At 37.0% G+C, this 22498-nt stretch overlaps 8 protein-coding genes, 1 long non-coding RNA gene and 1 other non-coding gene across 15 annotated transcripts; 6 read left to right on the forward strand and 4 right to left on the reverse strand.

Moving 5' to 3' along the window:
• Nucleotides 1–48: 48 nt before the first annotated feature.
• CPA (Subunits of heterodimeric actin filament capping protein Capz superfamily) lies at nt 49–3037 on the forward strand (the record flags this gene model as incomplete). Of its 3 annotated transcripts, NM_001161121.1 has the most annotated exons (11): nt 147–328; nt 496–611; nt 1214–1303; nt 1392–1456; nt 1686–1847; nt 1940–2018; nt 2120–2197; nt 2338–2412; nt 2494–2529; nt 2627–2730; nt 2812–3037. In NM_001161121.1, exons 1-11 carry the CDS (start codon nt 211–213, stop codon nt 3035–3037), a joined length of 1149 nt encoding a protein of 382 aa, NP_001154593.1. In that variant the 5' UTR covers nt 147–210. The 3 variants fall into 3 exon arrangements, with proteins under 3 accessions (NP_001326001.1, NP_001154593.1, NP_187203.1); NM_001337589.1 differs by lacking the exon at nt 2812–3037 and having other exon boundaries at nt 49–328; nt 2627–2734; NM_111425.5 differs by having other exon boundaries at nt 2627–2910.
• AT3G05525 lies at nt 2938–3009 on the reverse strand. Its single transcript has one exon. It is a non-coding gene; the product is annotated as a tRNA-Glu (tRNA).
• Nucleotides 3038–4958: 1921 nt separating the features above from the next.
• Nucleotides 4959–7843, forward strand: RPT5A (regulatory particle triple-A ATPase 5A). The gene is made up of 10 exons (NM_111426.4): nt 4959–5259; nt 5610–5726; nt 5828–5935; nt 6041–6232; nt 6312–6503; nt 6682–6800; nt 6888–6975; nt 7070–7189; nt 7276–7416; nt 7516–7843. The coding sequence occupies exons 1-10, from the start codon at nt 5140–5142 to the stop codon at nt 7591–7593; spliced, it is 1275 nt and encodes a 424-aa protein (NP_187204.1). The 5' UTR covers nt 4959–5139; the 3' UTR covers nt 7594–7843.
• A 243-nt stretch (nt 7844–8086) lies between these two features.
• On the reverse strand, nt 8087–9630 carry AT3G05540 (Methionine sulfoxide reductase (MSS4-like) family protein; the record flags this gene model as incomplete). The annotated part of the gene is made up of 6 exons (NM_111427.4): nt 8087–8207; nt 8298–8455; nt 8566–8648; nt 9145–9187; nt 9288–9361; nt 9603–9630. 6 exons carry the CDS (start codon nt 9628–9630, stop codon nt 8087–8089), a joined length of 507 nt encoding a protein of 168 aa, NP_187205.4.
• Nucleotides 9631–10649: 1019 nt separating this feature from the next.
• On the forward strand, nt 10650–14207 carry AT3G05545 (RING/U-box superfamily protein). Its single transcript, NM_180186.3, has 6 exons — nt 10650–11225; nt 11807–11979; nt 12153–12208; nt 12317–12342; nt 12450–12864; nt 13316–14207. Exons 1-6 carry the CDS (start codon nt 11036–11038, stop codon nt 13731–13733), a joined length of 1278 nt encoding a protein of 425 aa, NP_850517.1. The 5' UTR covers nt 10650–11035; the 3' UTR covers nt 13734–14207.
• Nucleotides 14208–14289: 82 nt separating this feature from the next.
• On the forward strand, nt 14290–15627 carry AT3G05550 (Hypoxia-responsive family protein). The gene is made up of 3 exons (NM_111428.2): nt 14290–14529; nt 14837–14927; nt 15216–15627. Exons 1-3 carry the CDS (start codon nt 14460–14462, stop codon nt 15346–15348), a joined length of 294 nt encoding a protein of 97 aa, NP_187206.1. The 5' UTR covers nt 14290–14459; the 3' UTR covers nt 15349–15627.
• Nucleotides 15628–15777: 150 nt separating this feature from the next.
• On the forward strand, nt 15778–17163 carry AT3G05560 (Ribosomal L22e protein family). 3 transcript variants are annotated; one of them, NM_111429.5, is made up of 3 exons: nt 15778–15868; nt 16226–16470; nt 16660–17163. In NM_111429.5, exons 2-3 carry the CDS (start codon nt 16241–16243, stop codon nt 16802–16804), a joined length of 375 nt encoding a protein of 124 aa, NP_187207.1. In that variant the 5' UTR covers nt 15778–15868; nt 16226–16240; the 3' UTR covers nt 16805–17163. The 3 variants fall into 3 exon arrangements, with proteins under 3 accessions (NP_187207.1, NP_974229.1, NP_001078112.1); NM_202500.2 differs by having other exon boundaries at nt 15800–15868; nt 16231–16470; nt 16660–17106; NM_001084643.1 differs by having other exon boundaries at nt 15815–16091; nt 16660–16978.
• A 538-nt stretch (nt 17164–17701) lies between these two features.
• Nucleotides 17702–18939, reverse strand: AT3G05570 (dipeptide transport ATP-binding protein). Its single transcript, NM_111430.2, has 3 exons — nt 18886–18939; nt 18063–18248; nt 17702–17963 (listed from the first exon to the last, which is right to left on the reverse strand). The coding sequence occupies exons 2-3, from the start codon at nt 18234–18236 to the stop codon at nt 17865–17867; spliced, it is 273 nt and encodes a 90-aa protein (NP_187208.1). The 5' UTR covers nt 18237–18248; nt 18886–18939; the 3' UTR covers nt 17702–17864.
• A 259-nt stretch (nt 18940–19198) lies between these two features.
• On the reverse strand, nt 19199–22302 carry TOPP9 (Calcineurin-like metallo-phosphoesterase superfamily protein). 2 transcript variants are annotated; one of them, NM_111431.4, is made up of 4 exons: nt 21258–22302; nt 20375–20934; nt 20041–20220; nt 19261–19839 (listed from the first exon to the last, which is right to left on the reverse strand). In NM_111431.4, exons 1-4 carry the CDS (start codon nt 21448–21450, stop codon nt 19816–19818), a joined length of 957 nt encoding a protein of 318 aa, NP_187209.1. In that variant the 5' UTR covers nt 21451–22302; the 3' UTR covers nt 19261–19815. The 2 variants fall into 2 exon arrangements, with proteins under 2 accessions (NP_001326469.1, NP_187209.1); NM_001337590.1 differs by having other exon boundaries at nt 19199–19839; nt 20041–20934; nt 21258–21998.
• On the forward strand, nt 22104–22388 carry AT3G01655. Its single transcript, NR_140850.1, has one exon. It is a non-coding gene; the product is annotated as an other RNA (long non-coding RNA).
• Nucleotides 22389–22498: the final 110 nt, after the last annotated feature.

The raw sequence follows: 22498 nt of genomic DNA on the forward strand, positions 1-22498 counted from the left end.
TGCGGTTCGAGTAAGAATGGCCACGTGGCACAATCTATCACATCAAAACGACACCGTCAGAATTCATCATGGTAAACGAACGGTCATGATTTAATCGCGATCCAACACAGGAAAGTTTATGAGTGTGCAATGACGAATGTATCCCTACAGAGTTCAGAATATCGACGGCGACAATTTCTCTCTCCGGCTAACTTTTTTCTAGAGAAAGCTATGGCGGACGAAGAAGATGAGTTACTGGAGACAGAACTAAGTTACGACCAGAAAAAGGAAATCGCCAAGTGGTTTTTCCTCAACGCTCCCGCTGGAGAAATCAATTACGTCGCTAAAGGTACTTAGATGCATCGTACATACATATTTCCGACGATTCCTCCGATGTGTCCCTCAATGAGAAGGCGAGATCATAGATTCTCCGTGTGCATTTTGTTTTGTTTTGAGCATCATGCGTGATTTGACATCTTTGTTTCGATTTCTGTAAATCTTTTGGACTTCTGACAGATTTAAAGGCGGTTTTGAGCGATGAGGAAGTGTACAATGAAGCAGCCATGGAAGCATTTCCAGTGTACAACAAAACTCACATGATTTGCCTTGAAATGCCCAGTGGAGCTGGTGATGTGAGTTAGCATCTTATTCTGGTTCTATTCTACTTAGTTGAAATTTTCATTTGTTGTGTCATAGGAGTTGAATTGTCGAACATTATTGACTTGTAATCTCTGTTATGTGGAATTAGCTATTCTCATGATCTATTAAGATTCTTAGAGAAATGTGGCTAATGAAAAGGGGAAGAGCTTTGAACAATACTTAGTGGATCACTCAGAAGGAGAGAACTCAAGTATACTTTGTGGTATTTGTCTCTCTTAGATGTATATTGCTTTCCTAGGGTTTTTGCTTCGCTAGCTGCAAAGAGGCTAGAGATTAGTCGATCTTAGAAATTAGGGATTTTAAATTCTAGTAGGAGTTCTTCAATTTCGCTGTTTGGATTGAGAATTTTTGAGCTTTGAGTGTCTTGGTCGTGTGTCTTTTTCTTTCCTAGAGAGTTTTTAAAAACTTGCGACTGATATCTACATGCAACACTCTTATGCTGACTATTGTTGATCAAATTGGCAATCAACATAAGTCCTGCATCACCTTTTCATATTTTTTGAAGATGTTATGGGAAAACTGTTTAGTGTTTATTCGCTGCGAGATATCGTAATACTGTTTTGTTGAATCTCAGGTGATTGTCTCATCTTACAGTGAAATTAATGAAAATGAGTACCTTGATCCAAGAACTGCCCAGGTTGCCATAGTTGATCATGTTAAACAGGTACATTATTTTATTGTTGTTGTTCTTCATTATGGTGTGCCATGATCTGTGAATCTAATTTAAGCTTACCTCTCCTCTCTTTGACCAGATTTGTACAAAGGTACGGCCTGCAAATGATGAAGAACTTCCTTCTTTGTATATTGAGGAGTACAGGTATGGATTTTTACACCCAGCTGTAGGATTTAAGATCAGGTTCATGCATCACCATTCAGTTCAGAATTATCATATATTCGTAGCCTAAGTTCTTATGGCAACAAAGGCAAACATTAGAAAAGCACTTTCAGAAGTTTAGGAATAAAGGGCAATGAACCTGGAGTGATCTACATTATTTTTGTCTTACTGCTGAATACATATGTTGAAAAGGTTGTTTTGCTCATTACAGATATGCTCTTGATGCTGAAATCCAGAGATATGTTAGTGAATCTTATCCGAAAGGTATGTCTGCAGTTAATTGTGTGAAAGGGAAAGATAATGAGGGTCCAGGGTCCGACTTTGAGCTTGTTGTTATAATTACTGCTATGAGACTTAGTCCCCAGAACTTCTGGTGAGTACAAAATGACCTTTTACTTATTTCTCCATTTCCATTGTTTAGAGAGAAAAAATGATTTTGAGTGACCAAACCGGGGTGTTTGGCAGTAATGGAAGTTGGAGATCTGTATGGAACATAGATTTCCAGGATGAATCCCAGGTGCTTGACATAAAAGGGAAATTGCAGGTAACATTCGCGACTTGCTTTCTCTGTAAGTTGACTGTGACGTTATTCTATGCCAATTGATGTTCAGTGAGCTTGTTTTAAGTATATCACTTTCTCTTCAGGTAGGAGCTCATTATTTTGAAGAGGGAAATGTGGAATTAGATGCAAAAAAAGATTTCCAAGATTCAACAATATTTCAGGTACCTCATTTTATCTGCGAAACTGTGTACAATAATGTAGACCACAAGCCAGGCCAGGCTAGCATATAATATACACCAAGGGAACAAATATGTGTAGGCTCTGATATAACCTTGTCGTTCATTTTTTGTTCCATTGACAGTCTGCAGATGACTGCGCGATTGCCATAGCCAATATTATCAGGCACCATGAAACAGAGTACCTTGCATCTCTAGAGGTTCCCAATTAGCAACTCATTTATCTCGTACTTTTCCATTTCATGTGTTGTTAATCTCGTTGTATCTGACCCAATCATTAGGTAGCTTATTCAAAATTACCGGATAACACTTTCAAGGTAATTGTCTCTTTCCAAATAACGATTTCAGTGGCTGCACAATGGTAACCTCGAGGTGTATTTAGAAATTTCTGAGCAGATATATGGAATTTTGCAGGATTTGAGGAGGAAACTTCCGGTGACACGAACTCTGTTCCCATGGCAGAACACTTTACAGTTCAGCCTAACAAGAGAGGTCGAGAAAGAACTTGGACTTGGCAAGTGACTAATCATCAACTCGCAACCTTTTGAGTGCTATATTTCGTTGTCAAAGTTTCTGTGATTTCCATTATGTAAGTGAAGGATAAGTATTATTTCTGTTGTGTCTTGTCTTTCCTTTGGAGTAATGTATACAAATCGCATTAGTAAGTATGATAGATATTGTTCCGCAAGCCGCATGAAAGAATTGAAGTTTGGTCCCAAAAAGAGCTCCGTTGCCGGGAATCGAACCCGGGTCTCCTGGGTGAAAGCCAGATATCCTAACCGCTGGACGACAACGGATATGTTATTGGAACTGTTAAAGAACTAAATATGTATTAAACTTTAATATGAATGATAAAGATTTCCTTAAATAATCTGTTAATAAAAAAAAAGCAAAAAAAAAAAAAGAGAGCACAATTTGAAAGGAAAGCCCAATAATAGAGGCCCATGGTGAAAGTCTTAGGCCCCGGGTGGTAATCTAATCACGTTTGTAGTGATAATCTAATCACGTTTGTTTTTAATGATAATGCGTTGTCCCCATCCTTGTTCTTAATTCAATTGTCAATCACCTCCATTAATTTTGTGTTCACCTCGGTTAGAAAGCTTTGTTTTAATTTGTTAAGACGATGCTGATATATCCTGAATCATGATTAAATTAAAATCCTTAAGTTAAAGTCATTACAAAAACCACTTTTGAATATTGATCAGATATTGGTCCCATGCCCAAAACGATGGTGCAAAATGTCTAAAGAGTGATAAGCTAGCAATTACTAGATATATACTAAAAGAAATAGTTTCAGTTCCAAGCATGAGCACTAGTCATAGTTGAGGCTCACAAATTTCTTGCAAATCATCTTCGAGTTTTCCACGTCCAGAGATGGTCTCCTTCCTCCTGATACACACACAAACAACTAAGTATCTTCCATCGTCTAAAAATAAACAAAAGCATACGTAATTACCCATTTCCTCCACCTTCTTATTTATAATCAAGTTGAACAATTTTCAAATCATCCAAGACACAATCATTTATTAAATATTGATATATGCAATGACAAAATATCCAAAAGTATTGACTTCAATGACATTCAATTTTTGCTATTTTTTTATTTTTTTGTACGAATAGTCTTCAGATCTTTTTCAGTTGATGTCAATCCAAACTTTAATCATGAGTCTATCACAATATTGTTGAAGTACATAAAACAAGGAATTGATTTATTTATAATCGAGTTAGGAAAATTTTAAACTACAAACATAACATAGTTACACAGAATTGTATCAAAATATCATTATTGTTGTTATATGTATTCATTTAGTGAAAAAATATTAAAATCTTATAAATAATTAGCTTTATAGACAAAATATATAAATTGATATTTCAAATCACAAATGAATCTAACCATAAAAATTATCACTACATATTATGGATCTAATTTTATTAATAATACAAAAATAAACAAATAATAAATATAAATTAGCATAAAGAACAATCAATGTAATTTTTTTTTAACAATTTTTAAAACAAACCCACGCGTAGCGTGGGTAGTCATCTAATACAAATATAATTTTACCTGATTTCATAATCGCATATTGCTGACTTTGGACGTCTTCAGTGATCACTTTCATCCTCCTGCTTTTTCGCCTCAGATCTAGCCGAATGATACTGCACAATAAATGTGATCCCTATGGGAATCACTACTCTTGAAATTGCATACATCCCGCCAACTCCCGTGAACGTCATCGTTTTGCTATATGAAGATGGCTCCACTATCACAACCAATGCTGACTTAGCTACAAAAAAAGCTTGTTTAATGCTACTACTTTTCTGTTGTTGATTATTGTTTTTTTTAGATTCCGAGGCATTACTTGTCATTTATGATTGAGTTTTGAGCATATATATGTTTACTTAACGCTCGAATATATGACAAGAATTTGTAAAGGTTTATGATGTTTTAATGAATTTTGGTTTTCTTTTAAATTTCGGATGAGAGACATAAATAAAACAGCATTTCTAATAAAGTTTGTTTTTTTGGAAGAAATCTTTCTGTTGCAGTTCTTGTGATTAAGGTTCTTGCAATTTCAAGAGTAGATTTAGACATTCATAATTGGAATGTAAATCTGAAAGCTATAGTCAGGGGGGTTTAAATTGTCTTATATTGAGTTAGTTCGAGAGAATGTGGAAGACTCTAACTCGTTCAGAGGTTTTCCCCTATGCATTTCTTTGAAGACAAGTTTTCCTAAGAAAACTCTTTTTTATTTTTAATAGCTAATATAATTTACTTTTTTCTTTTTGGTTATTTATTTTCTCTCGTCTTCTCTCCTTATTGGTTTTTTTTCTCTCATAGTCGCTCTCCCTCTCCTCTCCCTTTGAGAAATCCCTAACTCTTTGCTCTTCTCTTCCCGGCGATCTATCTCTCCGATTTGGGTATTGAAATGGCAACTCCTATGGTTGAAGATACGTCAAGCTTCGAAGAGGATCAGCTTGCTTCCATGTCCACCGAAGATATCACTAGAGCTACTCGTCTTCTCGACAACGAGATTCGAATTCTCAAGGTTTGCCCTATATCTCTCTCGATCTCCTTTGCCTTTATATCGTTCTCCATGATTGTATCTTCTTAAATTGGTTTCATCAATCGCTTTAATTCCAGTAAGGTCAGGCTCGAATCTGGTTTCGATTTTTCGCGATTACGGGTTTAGGGTTTGAGTTTCGTGTAATCCGTGGAAGCAGGAGATGAACTAGACCTTTAATTTTATGACCCTTCTTGTGATTTCTTCGTGTGTTTTCAAAGTTTGGATTTTTCAACTCAACTGAGATTGATTGAATTGAAAAGCTACGTCTTTCTTGTTGCAAATTGGATATGTTGAAATTGCTCATCTTGTGTTTTTCTTTGATGGGGATTTAGGAAGACGCGCAAAGAACAAATCTAGAATGTGATTCTTACAAGGAGAAGATTAAGGAGAATCAGGAGAAGATTAAACTCAACAAGCAGCTGCCTTACTTGGTTGGCAACATTGTCGAGGTATTCAACTAGTTTTCTTATCTTATTTTTGGTATTTTCCTACAGAGTCTTACCTATTTGATTTGAATTCTAACTGTTGTGTTACCATATCATGCTATTAGATTTTGGAGATGAATCCAGAAGATGATGCTGAGGAAGATGGTGCAAATATTGATCTTGACTCGCAACGGAAAGGAAAATGTGTTGTGTTGAAAACGTCTACACGGCAGGTGAGACTTCCAAACCCATTCTTTAGATATGTTTTCTACATCTTCTCTTCCGTTTCCCGTTTCATGTCTGAGCAAATACTTTTGTTTTCGTTATGTGGACTGCAGACCATCTTTCTACCAGTTGTTGGACTCGTGGATCCTGATAGTTTGAAACCTGGTGACTTGGTTGGAGTTAACAAAGATAGCTACTTGATTTTGGATACCTTGCCATCCGAGTATGACTCTAGGGTTAAAGCCATGGAGGTCGATGAAAAACCAACTGAAGATTACAATGACATTGGAGGACTAGAGAAGCAGGTATGTTTATACCATTGTGTTAATCTGCTGTATTGACTTTGCTTCGTAGTGAAACTAATTGAGTTTATTTCTGGAACAGATCCAAGAGCTTGTAGAGGCAATTGTGCTTCCCATGACGCACAAGGAACGTTTTGAGAAGCTGGGTGTTCGTCCACCAAAGGGAGTGCTCTTGTATGGTCCCCCAGGGACTGGTAAAACTTTAATGGCTCGTGCCTGCGCAGCACAGACCAATGCCACCTTCCTTAAATTGGCAGGCCCTCAATTGGTCCAGGTATATATATATATATATATATATATATATATGAGTATCAGATTCAATTCTCATCTCTTAGAACTCTTTACCCTGTCTGGATATAAGATTTTAGTGTTCTGGCAACAATAATTACATGTGACGAGCTATAATGATACTTGATTGTAATGACATGATGACATATCCAATTTATATACAGATGTTCATTGGAGACGGAGCAAAGCTTGTCCGTGATGCCTTTCAACTTGCCAAAGAGAAAGCTCCGTGCATTATCTTCATAGATGAAATCGATGCCATTGGTACAAAGCGTTTCGACAGGTACAAATCTTTTTCTGATTCCAATTCATGTATTTCTGCACTTTCTCAGCTATTTGCTCAAATCACATTCTTTGGTTGAGAGTACAGTGAAGTCAGCGGAGACAGGGAAGTGCAGAGGACTATGTTGGAGTTGCTCAATCAACTTGACGGATTCAGTAGCGATGAACGTATTAAGGTGAGTGTCTTTATCCATTCTAAGGACTAATCATACTGGTCTTAAAAATCGTTCTCAAAGAAACAGTAACAACCATACCTTTCTATTTTTTCAGGTGATTGCAGCTACTAACCGTGCAGATATTCTGGACCCAGCACTCATGCGTTCTGGTCGATTAGACAGAAAGATTGAGTTCCCACACCCAACCGAAGAAGCGAGAGCAAGAATCTTGCAGGTTTGTCTCTCCCATTTTTCAAACATGACCCTTGGTGATAAGTAAAAGGCTCTCATAACACAACTAACCCAACTGAATGAATCCAGATTCACTCAAGGAAGATGAATGTCCACCCAGACGTCAACTTTGAGGAGCTTGCACGATCAACAGATGATTTCAATGGAGCTCAGCTGAAAGCAGTGTGTGTAGAGGCAGGCATGTTAGCTCTTCGCCGTGATGCCACAGAGGTAAAAAAGACAGAACTCTTAATGATTTGAGCTTTATGATTGTGTAGTTTGGTCTGTTTTTTAAGGTGGGGTTCTCTGTTGTTGTGTTTGTGTGTTCAGGTGAACCATGAAGACTTCAATGAAGGTATCATCCAAGTCCAGGCCAAGAAGAAAGCAAGCTTGAACTACTACGCCTGATCTCTCTCTCTCATCATTTATTTTTATCAATGCCGTTTATCTTTCAACTAGTTTTACTTGTACCCTCATTCCGATTTGGATCTTTTTAAGTTTTCGAATCAGGATCATCTATTATATCAAAATACATTTAATTGTGTTCATCTTCTTCTGAAAACAAGTTTGGAAATTTAGAAATCTTAGTATCTCTATAGTATTGGTTCATGGTATATAGACCTATTCTAAAATTATGTTTTCTTTCAGAAATTTTTAAGAGAATTCACTTATCAATCTCTAATATTTTGTATATATCATAGTATTTTGAACGTATATCAAGTGAATTTTTAAAACTAATCAGGCCTTTTTCGTTGCACTAATCCTTTCAAGCTCTCAATTTAAGGAAATTGCATAAAAGTTAACTTCACTTGAAATAGAAAAATCTCTCAAGATTAACCAAAAGTACTAACAAAAAGTAAAACTCCAAAATAAAAAAATAAAATCTGTAGCTTTGAAGTATTCAGCACTTGATCTCTTTCAAGCCGTAGGCCAAGTAGAGAAAAGTAGGATCAGTGGCTCCTTCTCTGTAGTAAGCAAACACTAAGCTCCCTTCTTCTCCTTCCATGCTCTCTCCCACGAAGCTGTCACATTCGTTGAAAATAATTCACCAATTAGACAAAATTAACTTCAAAAAAAAAATAGAAGAAAGAAGATAAAAGAGAAGAGCTTACAATTGGAAGTCTTTGAGCTTTGACATCAAGAATTTGGTGGCACTCTCAATGTGTTTCTTGAACAGCTCTTGGTTTTCTGAGTCCAACTTAGGGCTTAGTTGCTTGATGTATCTTTTCATAAACATCACAAATTGTTTCTTGTCAAACGATGGTTGCTCCTGCCAGAACATCGCATATAAATACCCAAAAGTTAATCTCAAACTTGTCCCAAATTAGTTTGTTTCTTGCGCTCAAAGAAAAGAAGATTAAAAAGGTTTTTAAAGTTTACCTGAAGCCTAAACGTATCGATGATATCGACAACCTTCACAGCTTGATCATCGACTCCTTCGTCTTCACCCCCTTCCTCACCCGATGGATTCTGTTGGTGCAGGAATTAGCACCTCCGACAATACCAATTTAAACCAAGGAATAACATGAATAAAATCGAGAATTCGATTGAACCGGGGAATCCCGGTTAGCCTGTTAATGGGCCTAAGTCATGAGCTCGCCAGAAGATTTAGGTCGACAATCGAGATCGCCATAGGCGGCTTCTGAGGTCGTGTGAAGGGAAAACTTCCATTTAAAAGAGGGGAATCTCATGAAGAATGGAAGTAATGGAGATTTAGACCTAAGATAATTAGAAGTTTATCATATTTTGGTATGTTCGACCCATTGTATAAATAGGGGGGGGTCAAACTCCCCAAAGGATCATCTTTAACCTAATACAAGAGACTACGATTATAGAGCAAACCCTAGCTTTCTGTTCAAACAACTTTGTTCTTTCCCTTTGATTATTTGTGAGCTAAGAGAGGAGTGAATTTGTCTAAATCCCTTAGTACAAATTCATTGTTTGATTACAAAATCAACAGATTCGCACCTATGTCAAAATCCATAGCTCCTTTCACAACCCACTAATGAACACAAAAAAGAATAACAATGATACATCAATTTAAATTCAACCAGCTTTGATCGTAAGAAAAAAAAACTCAAAGCTTTATTTAAGAATAATACCTTTCCTTCAACTTCCCATAACATGCCATTCTCGATTTCCTTGTAAGGAAAGGAATCAGAGAGAAGCTCATCGCCTGTTTGATCAAAAAAGAGAGACAAACTTTAGCTTCTTACACAAGCAATACATACATATCAATGTATGTTTTTCTTTTTGGGATAGATCATAGATAGATACAAAATCAGTATGTTAAGTGACGACGATGATTGAGGTTGAATAATTACAAGACACGAGTAAACTCCTAGAAAACGAAACGTTAACGCAAATCATGAAAACCAATATCGTAATTCACTACATGAACCAGAATCAGAATATACCTGTAAGAATATCCTGGTAGACCAACATGTTTGAAGAGAGTTAAAAGAGACTTTTTGTGTTGTTTTTCTTTCGCTGATTTGATCAGAGTAAACGTAGAGAGCAGAAGATAATTTGGTGAAAAGAAGAGAAGATAGAAGAAGTCTATTTATAGAGTTCATAATGGTGAGATGATGAATTGACATTAGGAGTCGTCTTGATTCCTTGTTTTTCTCGGCTTAGGTATTTTTTCATATAAGAAAAAGGAAATCTTCCTTTGTTAAATTAGAGCCGTTCCTTATCTACTTAAACAAAAAAGATTTTTGGAAAAAGACTAAATAGTAAAAGTATATTGGTATAAAACCAGGGAAATACATTAAACTTACTGTTTTACATGTCACAATTTATTTTTCAACAACACGTTTGAAGTTTGTAACTCTAACCGGTCTTCTTGAGGTTCATTTTTGTCAAAACTATGTAATTTTTGTTTTTCGGGTTAATGAAATCGCCAAGAACCAACTTTTTGAAAACCATGTTCCATTCACCTAAATATAATAACGGTTTGGGGTTAAACTCTAAAAGTATTAACACCGTAAAAAGTAAAAGTAAAAGAGCGAAATTGGAAATTGGTAACTAGGAGGGGGAGCAGAGCTGCAAAAGTCGGCGCGAATAAACACTTTAGGCATGTGGACGCAATAATTCGCTTGGGAACATCGTCACATTGGACTAACTAAAAACTTTGACTACTATTGACCTTCAAAACTTATTTTTACTATACTATTATTTACTTGTAAGTTTTCCAATATGTTTTAGTTCACATGTACTAGAAGATGAGATCCAATAAATTCTTTAGTTTTTCAAACAATTAGGAACAAATTTGTATTACTGGCATTGTCATCATCGACGGTCAAATTACTCAAATCCGATATTTCTTTTTTTTTTACAGAATAATCGATTGAAACCCAAAGTCATTTATGAGAACCAAAAATAGAAAGCTAAAATACCAAGATGGGTATTAATTTAAATTTAATATCCAAAAAATTGGAAAAGGAAAAAAATAAATAAAAATGGAAAAAGCTTAGGGGGAAGCAGCTGATGGGTAAAGTAGACAAATCCGTCAGAATAAATCTGAGCCGTCCATTCTAGTCTTTGGACAGCGGTCATTGCTTCTACCCCGTAACCCAATCTTTCTCACACAAAACATAACGCTACAGAAAAAAAAAAAAACTCTAAAAAATCAAAGAGCGATTTTTTTTCTTCTTCCTGGGTCTCTCTCTGGTGGTGACGATCGAAGAGAGTTCACGGATTCGTACAAGGATTAAATTAATTATTCTGGTAAATTAATCGAAGCGTAAGGAATTGGGGAGAGTGATTTTTCTGGGTTCGAATTTGGTGGTTGATTCAAAAAAAAAAAAGGGTTTTGAGATTTGGGTTATTTTGATTTCGAATTTTGGTTATGGGTTTAGGCAATAAGGGTAACAAATTCAATTTCGGCGATAATGATCTCGCCGACGAAGCTAGTGGTGCCGATGGCGACGAAGGTGATGGTTTTGGTTCGGTTGCGTGTTCGATTTGTCTCGAGACGGTTGTTAAAAACGGCGATCGAGCATGGGCTAATCTTCAATGTGACCATCAGTTCCATCTAGGTGAGTTTGTGGATTCTGATACGATACTCTTTTTTTTGTTCTTTTTCATTCGATTGTTTGAAAAAAAGTAAAGAATTTGCTTCAGATTTTGATTTGAATCACCCAGATCTATCCTTATTTGATTCGATTTATGAATAAAGAACCTGTTACATTCTGTTTTTTTCGACTACCATTGTTTGTGTGATGTGGCTCTCATGATTTGGTATTAAGCTCTGAAACTAATGGCTTCATGCTTGATATAGTTTTGATCTGGTCGAATTATTATTATTATGTGAGGTTACGGACATAGCATCAATTATGTATAGCATCACTATTTCATTGCAACTGCCAAGTTTCTTAGATTGATCTCTCCACCTTGTTTGATGCATGTATTGGCTCATAATCTCAGAATGTTCGTGCCATATGTGTTTCATTAGTACATTTATTAGCTCAGAATCTCTAGATAGCAGTATCTGTGTGTTTGTATCTATAAGCCGACCAAATTTTCCTCAGATTAGGGATTATTCATTATGCTTCATGGTTGGTTTCTTATGTTTTTGACAAAGCCATCTAACTTCACATCTGTTTTCTTTGTTTTTAAGATTGTATTGGTTCGGCTTTCAATGCAAAGGGAGTGATGCAATGCCCCAACTGTCGGAAAGTAGAAAAAGGCCAGTGGCTTTATGCAAACGGTTGTCGTTCATATCCCGAATTCAATGTCGAGGATTGGGTTCACGAAGAAGATATTTATGATATTGGAGCATACTCTGAAATGGTAAGAAACTGATAACACAATCCTTCTTATATTCCATTGCGCTTCTGCATTACTTTTCACTTCTTTGTCTCATGTGCTGAGTTTTTAATTTTTGAAAGATTGCTGTTCATTTTATTTGATTGCTTCAATTATGTTCCATCTCGAAAATACCTTGTGTTTATGTATATTTGTAGTCTTTTGGAGTTCACTGGTGCCCATTTGGAAGCTCAGCCCGTCTTCCTTCTTTCGAGTAAGCAACTGCATAACATCCATTTAACTCTCTTTTCTGCTACTTTTGGCAATCAAAACTGGCATTCTCTTCCCTTCTTTGCTGATGAATCTCTTTCAAACTTTGTAGGGATGGAGAATTTTCACCGAGTTCATGTAAGACTATTTGTCAGATCGGTTATTCCATTTTTGTCCTCATTATCTTCTTCTTATGTTCTGGAATTCGGGTTTATCGATCTATTAATTCTAATGTTGTGGTACAGATCACGATCTTTTGGGACAGCAAGGTTACTATACTGAACCAGCAGCGCCAACCGCAGGTCATCCATGTCCATATGTAACCTATTTTGGCCCGGTTCACTCGCCTTCCTCAAGCAGTGGTGGTGCTGCAGGCGTTTCAGACAGTTCAAGTTTCAGTAGTCACTGGAACACTGGCTCTTCGGTTTCTGGTGAAGTCCCAACTCCTTATGGTTTCCCTGTGGATCCGCACTATCACGGCTGGGATTATCATCCGCCTCCACCCCCACCGCCACAGCATTTCTCTGCTTCTGGCGCTCATGTGGGCAGTCCAACTCAGCCCACGCCTCCACCAGCCGCTGCGAGGACTTCTCGAGCCAACGGCTCAGATATGATCAGACCCAGACCGCCACATTTCACGCGTCCATTTCATGGTCACAGGTAAACATTTTCTGTCTTGGTAGAGGTATATCACTAATGAACATAAAATATGACCTTAATTACAAATGTGTTGAGAATTTCTTCACATAAAGAAACTAAAGTGCTCACAGAATTCAAATTTGGTTTTGTGCAAAGATTTCTCAAAATTGAAGCACTGAATTGTTATATTGGTAACTACACTCTTGATTTGTGGAAATAAATTAGTTTTGCGGAATGGAATGGTGGAATTGAAATAAGTAGGAAAAAGTCAATTTTCGTGAAAACTTGTGTAATGGCATATTTAGTTTGCATTTTAGACATCTTGCGGAATAAATTAATGAACAAATCTGCAAATAAACGTGACTAACAAAAGCCCGTTATTTCGTGATACCACAGGTTTACCAATTAGACCTTTTATCAACTATCATATTTTTTTGTTTGTTAAAACACATCTTATGGCTTGTTTGTGCAGTTCCAGTGGTAGAGCGGGTAGCTCGGTGGCATCTGTTCCGAGGACACCACCATTTCCAGGAAGCAACGCTCGGACCCGAGACAGAATGCAGGCTCTTCAAGCCTATTACCAACAGTCTTCTGCACAGTCACACCAGCCGGATTCGCCTATAGTCTCTCGAGGGCCTGTATTCCCATCTGGCCGGAGGCCCGCTAGAGGAATAGCTTCAGGGATGGGATCAACGTCATCTTCTTCAGATCAGGCAGGTGGGAGTGGTTTTATCCGGTTTAACATATGGGAGAGAGATCCTTATATGCAATCACAACAAGCCTACTCGGTTAATCAGATGGACAGAGAACCAAACATTTGGACATCTTCATTTAATGAAGGATCAGGAAGCTTCCATCAGAGGCACGGTGGCGGAGGAGGATCATCTTAAGAACTGAGTCAGTACCCGTTCGAGATTCTCACCGGTCGGGCAATTCTCATGATGGACAAAAAACCAAAAAAAGAAAAAAAAAACATTGGGAATTTGATATTTGAGAAAACCTGAAAAACTGCATGCTCAAGTTATGTGATGAATTGATAATCTAAAAACACAAAATGGTATGTAATGGTTTGGAGAGAGACTGCCTCCCCCAGTCGGTGGTGTGACCCCCGTGCGGTTCGAGGTCTGGGTATGAATCGGGGGAGCGAAAGAGGTCTTTGGGTATTTGTTTTTTAATGTGGCGACATTGGGTATCCAAGTTATTACCCTAATGAAACTTTCTTTCTTCTATCTGGTTATGTTAAATTTTAACTGTCGAGTTTTTCTTCATATTACTATCCCAAATTTTGATGGTCTTTCTTTTGTTTTGTTTTTTCCCTACAACATAAAAATTGACGTCAAATGACCAAGACTATAGTCTATACGTGACATCAAAATCGAACAGTCCAAACCAAAGTCAAATGACCAAGACCTGTCTATAGTCTATAATGTTACAACAAGGCCGCCTTTTTTCTTCTAATTCAGCGTCGTAATTGCAAAATAATAAAATAGTTTAATAGTAAAATTGAGGGATACAAAAACAAAAGGTAGAACTTTCCTCCTCCGATTTTATCTCAGCCTATATAAATTACCGGCGAAAGGCTTTATTTTTCTTCCAAGTTTTGATTTTTCCAAACAATGGTGGAATCAAAGACCAAATTTGAAGAAATCAGAAAATGGGTCTCCGATCACAAACTTCGTACCGTCGGTAATTATCCTTGTTTCTTCTTCTTCTTCTCAACATTCCTTTTCTCTTGGGTCGTTTATTGTGATCTTAGATTTCATCGCCTTAATGTCATATAGTAGAATTGATTATTAACTTGTTACGGTTTCTGTTACCGTCTTGGATTTCCTCTTGATTCCACTGAGACATTTTTGGTCCTCAATTCTTAATGTTCTTTGACATGCAAAGATATTAGAGAATGCATTCCCATCTACTTTATTTTTGGTGTTTTGATATTTCTTTCTGCTAATTCTGAACCTGTATTGTTTTAATTTGACCGTTGTTGAATCAGGTTGTTTATGGCTAAGTGGTATTACCGGTTCTATCGCCTATAACTGGTCCCAACCTGCCATGAAAACCAGTGTCAAGATCATCCACGCCAGGTGAATCTTCTAATCAAAAGGATTGATTGATTATAAATGGTTGAATGATTTTTTTGTAAAGTTTTTGAGTCTCATTTGCATTTTGAAACATTTTCTGTAGCCATGAACATTTATAGTTGAGCAACATCATCATCTCCATGTCCCAAAAGCATGTACATTTCTCTGTTCTTGCCTGTAAGCTATAGTTGTTATCGACATAAATTTTATGTTCTTAGCCAAATCATTTGTTCGAGACATCCAGTCACATGGTACTGTACGAAGCACTTTTCTCACCGAGCTTCTTCTCAGGTTGCACGCTCAGGCGCTGACTTTAGCTGCTTTGGCTGGAGCAGCCGTGGTGGAGTACTATGACCACAAAACTGAAGCTACCAACCGCTATCCGAAGTTTCTGCCACCGGAAAATTTATCTCACAAAGACTAAAAACTCTAAACTCCTAAGCTGCAATGGTTGGTTGCAGCGTTTTCTGTTTGGTACAAGGTCTCGTAGCTAGAGAGAATTTTTGTAGACCTTTCAGGGAAATTTTCATGTAATTGACAAAAACAAATTTTTGCTTATTACAGTATATCATTCTTTTGATACATTCAGATGGATTGTCATGTGTTGTAGATTGCACACAATATACAGACTTCTAAGAGATAATGTACTGAAAACAAATCCATGATTAAATTGAACAACTAGCATTTGTTGGTGGAACACAAAAGAATAAATATCCTCACTTGTCTAACGAGTTGTGGGAGTTATTACAATTTAAAAACAATTGGGATTATTTTTGGATTTAACAAAAGTTTGGGGATCTTGTGGTTATTTATAGAAATATAAATTAGGGCAACAAGACCACTTTAAATGGGCAAAAACCCTAGCCATCTGTTTCATTCTCCCCAAAGCAAAAAAGACGCCGCTCGTCTCTTCAGAGAATTTCACCTTCTAGGGTTTGTTCAAGGTACACGCTGCTACTATCTCCCTTTAATGGAACGGGCTTCAGTTTCTGATATAGTAGATTCGATAGACTTGTCTCTCGAGATGTGAAGATGGAATGAGAAGAAACGAGTTTTTAGCTTCATTTCCTCTTGGATTAGCTTCATTTTTCATCTACTTAGAGTGTAATTGACTATGTTAGATTGAAAGTCGAATCTGCGATACAGATCTCACTTCCCATTTTCCAGGTTTTGAGTTAGTCATAGTAGCTAGAAAATGGCTTATAAAGTATATAGAGAATATAGGCTTCTTTATTTGTATCAGTATGATTTGTCAATGATCTATAGACACAGTCTTATGGATTGTTTTTTGGATTTTACAGAGAAGTCTTGGGAAAATGAGTCGTGGAGGTGCAGCTGTTGCCAAGGGAAAGAAGAAGGGAGTTTCCTTCACCATTGATTGTTCAAAGCCTGTCGATGACAAGATCATGGAGATTGCTTCCCTTGAGAAGTTTCTTCAGGAGAGGATCAAGGTCGGTGGCAAAGCTGGTGCACTTGGTGATTCTGTCACAATCACACGTGAGAAGAGCAAGATCACTGTCACTGCAGATGGCCAATTCTCCAAGAGGTATAACACATGAACTTAGTATTGATCTTTGCTCGTTTAGTCTTAAGATATGATACATAGTGATTGTGATAGCCAAACTTATCTAACAGTGTCTAAGACAAGTAGCAATGAGTCTTGTTTTGGTTTCTTAGTTGAAGCAATTCCAAGTGCAATTGTTTATTTACCATTGTCTTTGATGTGTGTTTTCAGGTATTTGAAGTACTTGACAAAGAAGTACCTGAAGAAGCACAATGTAAGGGATTGGCTCAGAGTGATTGCAGCAAACAAGGACCGTAACCTCTATGAGTTGAGGTACTTCAACATTGCTGAGAACGAAGGAGAGGAGGAAGACTAAACCTCAGAATCCAGTTTGGTTTAGAAGTATACTCTATTCCATGTTTCTGTTTTTTGGTTTCTACTCGGTATTCAATACAATTTGTCTTTTCCCTTCTGTCATTTTTGTCAGATGTTATTTAGTTTTGTTCCAGTTAACTCTTGTTGGTTATCTTACTTTAAGAGCTCATATGGATCTCGTTCTTTCAGATTGTCGTTAAAAAAGTTGGATAATGATGGAATGATTGGTTTATGAGGATTAAAGAACTCGAACGTGAATCGAAGATAATCTTTCAATTTAAAATATTTTTGCAGGATTACTTCGATTAGAATCTGTTTTCCTTCACAATTTGGGAAACTTTGTTGAAAATAATATTCTTTCGACGCACATTAGGATTGTGAATACCTTAGCCAAATATGATTGTGTAGTTCTTATCTCTGCCTATATAAACAAATTCTCGAGAATAACATTCCCTATGAGACCTTTTTCTCTGGCATATAAAAAACGAAGGAATGGTAATGAACGCTGAAGATACTCCTCCAATTCCATGTTTTTTCGATCTCTTTTCTTGTCAGAGTGGAGATTTGGCCCGTGTGGTGCCATCTGCCCCAAGAAACGAAAGAGAAGTTAGTCTCGACACTTGAGGAACACCCACCCTAGCACACTTGAGAAACATGTCAAGGGGAAATAGGGGCATAAAGAATGCAAATAATGTATCAACAGCACTAACTCTCTCCAGAGGTTGTTCTGAAGTTTCTCCAACTTCTTTTTGTTTTCATGAGGGTTTTTAAAGGATTTTCAAAGTCGATTCTATTGGCACTTAAAAGTTTTTTTGGATGCTGAAAAGCATATATGAAAAACTGCAAAATTATTAGATTCAGAACATTCTTTGGTAATTGAAGATGGGCACTAACAAAACAAAGTAAAGACATGTTATGTTTTAGCTATCCACCAATAACAAATTGTCATCTTTATTACTGTTATAAATGGGCATATCTCCCTAAACAATGGTAACCGAAACAAACCAACAAAAAGTAAACCGAAACAAGATCTTGTTAGCTTGATTCTATCATCAGTTTCTCTAATCTGAGACTGTTGTCTGAAGAGGCAAATAACTCTCGACTCCTCCTTTAGCCTCACTTTGCTGCTTATCCGCAACAGCCTTTGACAACCCAAACATCTGAAAAAGGCAAAATAACTTACTATTAGCAAAATCACAAGTAGTGGCTCAGTGATCAAGATCTATTACGTGTTTAGTAAATCATGAAGAAAGACAAACCTTCTTGATGGTTTTGTTGAAACAGTTCTTGTGATCATCCATGGAAGCATTAATGAAATCATCGATGTGATCCTTGACGTCTTCTAGGAAATTGGCATCATCCTTTGTCTTCTTTCGACATGAAGACGTGGCCGGTTTTGGCGGGTTTTCAGCTTGAGTTTTCTGCGTCTCCATTTAAGGCTTATCCTAAAAAGTAACATCTAAGCTCTCTAGAATAAAGATAGAATCAAACATAGACTTCAAACCCTATTAACACAGATGGTACAGCAAGGATTCAGAAACACTCTTTAGCTACGAACCAATGAACTAGATATAGGCTTCGAAAATCAAGTGAAAGATTGGCTCTCTAAACCTATTCAGCTCAAAGAAAAAACAACTCTAAAACACATATAGATTCTGAAACTGAAAGATCCGAACCAAGAATCCTGTAGCAATTGGCTATTCAATATAAAATTTCTCAGAGATTCTATAATGTTTTTCTCCATTGAGAACCACAACATTGGAATCAAACATAAACATTGCTAGAAACTCTCCAACTTCCTTCCTATATATCTTTAGAAATTCCACCATTACATATCAATCCAAGGAAATAGAGATTAAGTTAGATCAATAAACCCAAAGCAAAACACAGATGAATTATGCGATCATATACAGTAATGGTAACACACGGATCGAGAGACAAAGACAAACGAAAATAACAAGAAATGCAGAAATCAAGCAAGTTCAAGAGCTGAGACATAAACCCAGGTAGAGAAGCTGAGATTCAAACACAGGAATCCAACGAAAGATCAGAGATTTAGAAACGAGAGATTCAGAAACTAACCGACGAGACTTGCGGCGGCGGCGGCGGCGACGGAAGAGGATTTGTCTGGCTTTGGGGATCCTCTGCTCGCTAAAACGTCTGCAATTGTTATATTACTAAGTTACCCTTAATGTTCCTGACAACATCGATAAAGAAAAGGTTATTTACGGAAAACATTGATTTGCCGAGATTTTGGGTTGGTATGCAGCTATATTATTTGGTTTGTGGATTTCATAAACCGAAAAATCTAGTTTTTAGATTTTTCGGTTTAATAGTAAACCGGATTGAACCATCTTCCTATGAAATTAAACCAAAAGCCTGAGAATAAAATGTGCTACTATGAAAACTCGACGAGAGAGGGAGAATCAGTTTCAAGAAGAACCAATTCCGAAACAGAGAGAACAAGTCGTGCCATTGTGTAAAAGTAAGCTCTGTAAAAAGTATATGTATTACTGCTGGAAGAGAAAAAACACAGAGAGACATGTACTGCTAAATCAAAAGGAAATTGTTTTTACTGTGCAGATGATTCACAAAAGTAAGAGCCAAACCATGGAAGTCAATTCAAATATGGAAAAGATTAAGAAATGTGGTAATTTGATGATACAGGAAAGAAAGAAAAAAGCAAAAGAGGAGAGGCACTCTAAGTTAAACTAAGGTGTTAAAAGAATAACCAAATAAAAGAAAACAGACCAAAAGGAGATGAAAATCTAGAGAAGCAGAAAAGAGATGTTTCTGCAACTATACACAGAATATTTGGACAACACCTTTTGTTTTCTCTCTCTCTCTCTCTCTTTTGTTTTTTCTACTGATGCTTCTTCTTTGATGACTAAGTAAAGTAGCCTTTTGAGGTTCTCTTCTCCATTGCAGTTTGCCTACATCTGAAGAAATGCACAGAGCGCTAGCTTGAGCTTGTGAAACCAAATCTCTCAAGGGAATAAGCTGTATTAAGTTTCAAGACTTCCCCATTTTCGGTACCTGATCAAAAAGAGAAAATATAGAGAGAAACATGTGTTACATTATGACGTGAAGTTTCCAAAAGAACAAAACTTGTCATGACTCATCAAGTCCAAAAGGCTTGGTCTTGTTGGATTCAGATTTTGGTATATCCGAGCTAACCAATATTATTATCAAAAGAAGGACTACTTGGTCTTTTGAAAGTTCTTGGTGGAAACAAACCTTCTTGAGAGGATTAGTGCTAGAAGCTGGAGCCGGTTTCAGAATCTCAAAGGAGCAAACGAGAGATTGATCCACGCTCAATAATGCACCGGCATTGTCAAACTCTCCTCCATAGTTTGGAGCTGAGAATATTGTGACTAACCTCCGTTTTGCGAAAAACTCATACCCATCTTCCACTACCTGCAAACACGTCCCTCACAAGTCAATATCTTGGAAGGTTCTCATAAAAGTCTTTTCCTTTATGCCCATATTCACAAGATACAACAAATGTCAAACATTTCTACAGAGTTGGACCATTTGGTTCTAGTTTTGATCACTATGGAAGTCTATTTACCTGATGGCCTCTGCAAATGAGATCGAGATCATTCTTATCCAAAAAGTCAGCGACTACATCGGCTCCAAACGTGCAGGAGATACCTCGATCGCTATCAGTCCACCCTTCATTCTTCTGATCAGGATCAGACCAAAGTAAATCACAAAGAAGACCATTGTCTGGAATCTCTGTAGGCCTTTGAATCTCCCGAATCTGCCCCAAGTTTTCCAATTCCGGTGACAATCCACCATGCATACATAGGATCTTCTCGTCAATGAGAGCAGCTACCGGCAAACAGTTGAAGCAATCGGTGAATATCTTCCAAAGCCGTACATTAAACCTCCGTTTGCATTCGTCATAGAACCCGTAAATCCTGTTGATCTTAGCATCTTCATGGTTTCCTCTCAAGAGAAATATCTTGGATGGGTACCGGATTTTGTAAGCCAAGAGTAAACATATTGTTTCAAGACTTTGCTTGCCTCTATCAACGTAATCGCCGAGGAAGAGATAGTTCGCTGAAGGAGGATAGCCTCCGTATTCGAATAGCCTCAGAAGATCTTGGTACTGTCCATGGATATCACCTGAATTAGAGATCAAAACGGAAACCATTAGTACCTCATAAAACAAAGCATCAGCAGATTTAGAAACAATTTGCAGAAACTTTAACATAAATCCATCAAAATCAAAACTTTTTAGATCACCCAGATGCTAAAATCTTCAAACACACGTTTCGACATTAAGAAAAAAAGAGGAACCCTAATCAACACAAATTTGCCCCCAATTACAAATCTCATCTTTTTAACCCCAATCGTGCAATACGACTCAAACCCAAATCATCAAAACCAAAAAGCCACAATATTTTTTCATCATCACCACAAAGAGAGGGAGAGAAAGAGAAAGAGACCGCAGATGCGAATGGGGGCATGAAGCTCGAGAAGATTAGGCTGAGAAAGGAAGATTTGTCTGGCGTTAACGCAAAGTTGACGGATCTCGACCTCCGAAAGCTGAACCTGTTTACCTCCTTTACCTTCCAACAATCTCCTTATAATATCATCCAATACACCCATCTCCATCATCCCTTCCATACTCGTCATCATTCTTCCTCTGATCCCAACCTTTTTCACCAGAATCCAAAAGGGTTTGCGCCAAATCAGGCGAGAAACAATGGGTCTCGATTAAATAAAGAAATAATCAGAAAATCACAAACTTTTAATGTTTTTGTTCCTTTAGATTTTCCCGAGAAAATGCGGGAAACACAAAGGGGGGAAGAAAGAAAAGAGAGGTCAAACAAAGGGGGAAGGCAAAACCAGAAGCAATCTCTCTCTATATATCTCTCTATTAGTCTTAAAAACTCAGAGGAGGAAAGTGGATCAATTGGAAAAGATTAGAATTAATAACAAATCCGGATTTAAGGAGATTATTAATTGGAGAAACAGATGGCGCAGATAATAGCTCCTTCTCTTCTCTCTCTTTTGCTGCCAGAAATTTTTGGAATTTATATTTCAACTCTGTTTTAAATGGCTATTCATTACATTAAGAGAATGATGTCGGTCCAAAAAAACATAATTAAGATTAGAAATGGAACAAGTTGAGTTTTAACTATATACGATTATTATATCAATTAACAATTATATTTAGCAATTTCTAACTTTGTTTGGTATTGTAACAATGGCTACTCTACATGATGTAAAAATGGATCCAATGAACTACAAAAGAAAAAATGATTGGATAAAGAAAGCAAAACCAGTGCAATTGATTTGGTATTGTCCAACAGAACTAAAAACATGATTAAAAGGGGAAGTTGTCAAATCTCAAAATAGAAAAACGAAGACGAAGTAATTAGTGAAACCTTCTAAGGCAAGAATTATGGGGTAGTGGACGGACGGTGATGGAAGAAGAAGATCCAGCCTAAAAAGAATGAGACGTGGATGATTCTCATTGGAACTGGTCAAAGCTCCTTACATACACTAATTTCCTTTGTAGTTAAATAAATTATTCAAGTAATTGTTGTCGGGCGAGAAACCGCGTCTTTTGAAAAGTTCGTTTTATGGTTATATTTGTATACGTGTGAGGGTAATACTTAGAATTCGTAAATGGGTTCCCATCATGTTCCACTACACCATCCTAATTATATAAACAGACAGT

Source organism: Arabidopsis thaliana, chromosome 3, assembly GCF_000001735.4.
Source record: "Arabidopsis thaliana chromosome 3, partial sequence".
NCBI classification, from domain to species: Eukaryota; Viridiplantae; Streptophyta; class Magnoliopsida; order Brassicales; family Brassicaceae; genus Arabidopsis; species Arabidopsis thaliana.